This window comes from Crocodylus porosus, unplaced genomic scaffold (genome assembly GCF_001723895.1).
Source record: "Crocodylus porosus isolate Cpor-Errol unplaced genomic scaffold, CroPor_comp1, whole genome shotgun sequence".
Lineage (NCBI taxonomy): Eukaryota > Metazoa > Chordata > Crocodylia > Crocodylidae > Crocodylus > Crocodylus porosus.
The window spans coordinates 623415-627239 of record NW_017728930.1 but is presented as its reverse complement, the minus strand read 5'-3'; the positions used below and the strand labels follow the sequence as shown (position 1 = coordinate 627239).

Genomic DNA, 3825 nt, shown 5'->3' with positions numbered 1-3825 from the left:
TAGCCTTCACTACCTCTGTGAGCTGACCCAAGAAATCCTGGTCAAGCTCCTCTCCCTGGTTGGGAGGTCTGTAGTAGACTCCCACTGTTAAGTCTCATTCCCCTCGACTGCCTTGTACCCTAACCCAAAGCACTTCAGAGTGCCCCTCCCCTGACTCCTTGTCTACCCCTTCCCCCAACGGGCCTAGTTTAAAGCCCGCCGGAGTAGGTCCGCCAACCTAGAAGAGAACACGCGCTTACCTTTAGGGGAAAGGTGGAGCCCGTCCCACCCCAGCATGTCTGTCGTTGCGATGTGCCGGTCATGGCTGAGGAAGCCAAAGCCCGCCTCGAAGCACCATTCCTGTAGCCACCAGTTGGTCTCCGCGATGCACATTTCATGCCGTCTGCCTCCTCCACTCACTGGCAGGATAGAAGAGAAAACCACCTGTGCGCCCATCTCCTTCACAAGTGAAAAGCTGCTGTAGAAGGGTTGTGTTTTAGTGACCAGGCTGCGCATAGGACTTTGAAGGGAAATAGCCTGTCTTCTCCCAAAGAACTTAGTCTAAATTATGTGCATGCGGTGTGTTGGGAGGGCACATGAGCTGTAAGGCATTGTAGGAGTCTGCACTGGGCACAGCATACAAGGGAAGAGATGTTAGACCTGTCTTCCTGCTGATCAGAAGGACTTCTCTTGACATGACTCTGGGTGTGTAGTGGGTGGGAGGGCTGTGGAAAGTGACTGGTATGTTGGGCCTCCACTTCTGGCAGTGGAGAATATGCTCCAGCATGGATTTCTTAAATGTTTAAGCCTAACTCTTAATTGTTTTGTCTAACTTTGTTAGAGACGGCCTGCATATTTACCATGCCAACAGAGCTAGCGTGGCTGTTCCCACTCCTCCTCCTTGTGTATTCTGCTATACAGTTCCTTTTTCCTCCTCGTAGGTCATCGTTGTCTGGGTTGGAACAAATAACCATGAAAACACAGCAGACGAAGTAGCAGGCGGAATCGAGGCCATCGTGCGGCTGATAAATACCCAACAGCCACAGGCCAAAATTATTGTGCTGGTACGCAGCTTGGAGGGTTGTGATAACATGGCACCACTGGACTAACCCAGGTGGTCTCTGTACCTGTGTCCAGGTGCTGTGGGGAGTGACCTTTTCATGTTAAGGGGAGGATGATCATTGTTCTTCTCAGGAGTACATACTTAAAGATGTCTCTTCCTGTTAGCTTTACAAATGCGCTCTCACCCTTCTAACTCCCGTCAGCTGTAAATTGTGCTTATCTTCTTATGGGAGACATCACTGTCCCAGACAGAGAAACTGAGGTTTAGGTGTCACTCCAGGGGATGAGGGTGGTGACGGTAGGGTTGGACTAGAATTTCTCCACACTCCTGGCCAGACAGTGTGCGTCTTTCTGCTACAAGTAGAGCTACCCAAGAGAAGGACAGCAGCATTTAATGTATGCTGCAGCCAGTGGAGGAGCAGGTTCTACATGCTTTGGGTTGTCATCTTTGGATGGTTTCAGTTTAGAAGTAGGGTCAGAATCAGATGTGCAGAGGGTGGAAGTGAGAAGCTCAGATCAAGTGTCCATGAACTACCCTGTTGCCCAAATCATGTAAGAGCTTTTCTTTGTCACTTTGTCCCTGGCATCAGGGCCTGCTACCTCGAGGTGAGAAGCCAAACCCTCTGCGGCAGAAGAACGCCAAGGTGAACCAGCTGCTAAAGGCCTCACTCCCCAAACTCCCCAACGTCCAGCTCCTGGATGTCGACATGGGCTTTGTGCACTCAGACGGCACCATCTCATGCCACGACATGTTCGACTTCCTGCACCTGACGGGAGGGGGCTACGCAAAGATCTGCAAACCCCTCCACGAACTGATCATGCAGCTACTGGAGGAGACCCCGGAGGAGAAGCAAGCCGCTCTGGCCTGACCAGCTAGCATCAGTGTTAACATCATCCCAGCCCCATCACTGGCACTACAGAATCCTTCTTTCTTAAAGCACTTTCCATTGTAGAATGTTACCGGATGTTCATATCTAGTGTTTTGACGGGGAGGGCTAATGTCACACTGGTCTTGTACATAAGGGCAGGGCTGATTTGTTTTACTGCAGGAGGAAATTCACCGAAGAAGAATTTTACTTTTAAACCATTCCTCATTCAAAATGCAAACAACACAGTCACCTCTGTCCCCCTCGCGTGCGGTATTGCTCCATGGCTGCCCTAGAACCCTGTCAGTCTGTAATAACCATGCACAGCTCGTGGCTTAGCCTGCCCTGCCTTAGGGATTGTGCTCTGTGTAATTAGCTTGTGAACCAGAATCACATTCCACCTGCTAAACACAAAACCGCTGCATTTTTTTCAAAAACAGTTTCCATCTTTTAAAGTTGTCTTTACTAGGTTTTTTCCTTCCTTCCCCACCCCATTCCCCCTCCAATTATGCTTGTTGCTTTCTGGCTCTTTCTTTTTGAGGCAGTATAAAATCCAATGTAACTGGAATTCAGATATGTGAAAAAGCAAAGCATTAGCTGAACTGAACTCATTTAACACTCCCCTGATATCGTTCATGTGCTTATTTTACCTTGTCTGTGGCAAACTTCATTCCATTGTTGCTTCATCTGTGGGCAGTCTTGTTTGGGTGCCGCTGGATATCACGTCTCCCCTAGACCGTGTCTCTAATAGAACTTGTTCTTTGTTCTCATTTGTGTCCAATGTTGCCAGCTGTTACTAGTCCTTGGGATAGGAGCCTCATTTTCCAGTACATGTCATGCAGCCCTGTCATTGCCCCAGAAGTGTAAAACTGATGTTTTGCCCGCTGCGATGCCTGTGCCACAGGACTCGGCAGTGCTGTTCATGTTCATGGTTCTGTTTTTTTAAGCATGACTGTTACACCTCTTTCTTAAAGAAAAGGTCCAGGTGCAGCTACCCCCTTTGCAAGGTCTGAATCAGTCTAAAGCTTTACAAGTTCTAAGGTGTATATTTCTTTATTGCGTCTGTTTTACTTGTACAAACATTTTATTCAAGCAGCCAAGGCCTTTTACAGTAAAAAATTGAGTCGAGATGTAGCCTCTTCCTCTCCTGGGTGCTGCCTTCCCCTTCCCGCCCCGCTCCAGCCAAGGGAGCCAGTGTGGAGAGTGGCCTGCTTGCAGGGACTCTGTCTTGCTAGAGGTGTTTTTTTTTATAAGAGGGTTAATTATAGTTTGTTAATGACAATATACAGCCTTCTTTCATTTAACGGTGAATGGAAAACTCTTTTGCTTCTCAATAAGAAACTGTCTGAGACCCCAGATGCAGAGCCCTCGCGCTTAAAAATAAAATCCTTTTAAACAAAGTTTGTTCTTCCTTGACTTACCTACCAGAGCTGGAGCTCAGCAGTGCTGTTAACCCACCGAACGGGTCACATCACAGCTAGCTAACATACAGCAGCCAATGCAGAACTTCGCACTGCCTTCAGTGCTAGTAAAGTCTGCAGCCTTGAACTGTCAGGGTGGTTGGTGGCAGGTAAATTGAAGAGGAACTGATTTTTGTTTTAAAATTCTTTTTTAAACAGGAGTTCCATTCACTGTCCTTGGTAACAGGAGAATGGGTTATTTAGCCATCTAGGTTGTTCTCTCTACCCCACACCGAAAGGTATGTAGGTACTGTATACAGCCTAACTGTGTGTGCCCTTTTATTATAAGAAAGGGTTCTCTTGTTTAATGCAGGCTCTAATCTAGCATTAAGAAATCCATTCATGTCCAAGTTATGCTCCCCTGCTCCTGTAGAGTTGGTCATAGCAGGGTTTCTGTCTGGATTGCATGCATAATGTGTATTTTTTTTCCCATGTATGTAGCCTACACACAGGTTTGA

At 47.5% G+C, this 3825-nt stretch overlaps 1 protein-coding gene across 1 annotated transcript in view; it reads left to right on the top strand.

Moving 5' to 3' along the window:
- Positions 1 to 3825, top strand: part of PAFAH1B2 (platelet activating factor acetylhydrolase 1b catalytic subunit 2) — a 10077-nt gene extending 6252 nt beyond the window's left edge. The window contains exons 5-6 of the mRNA XM_019543099.1: positions 921 to 1043; positions 1632 to 3825. Of these exons, the coding sequence (XP_019398644.1) occupies positions 921 to 1043; positions 1632 to 1910 (402 nt within the window). The 3' untranslated portion in view covers positions 1911 to 3825. The remainder of the gene's footprint in view (positions 1 to 920; positions 1044 to 1631) is intronic.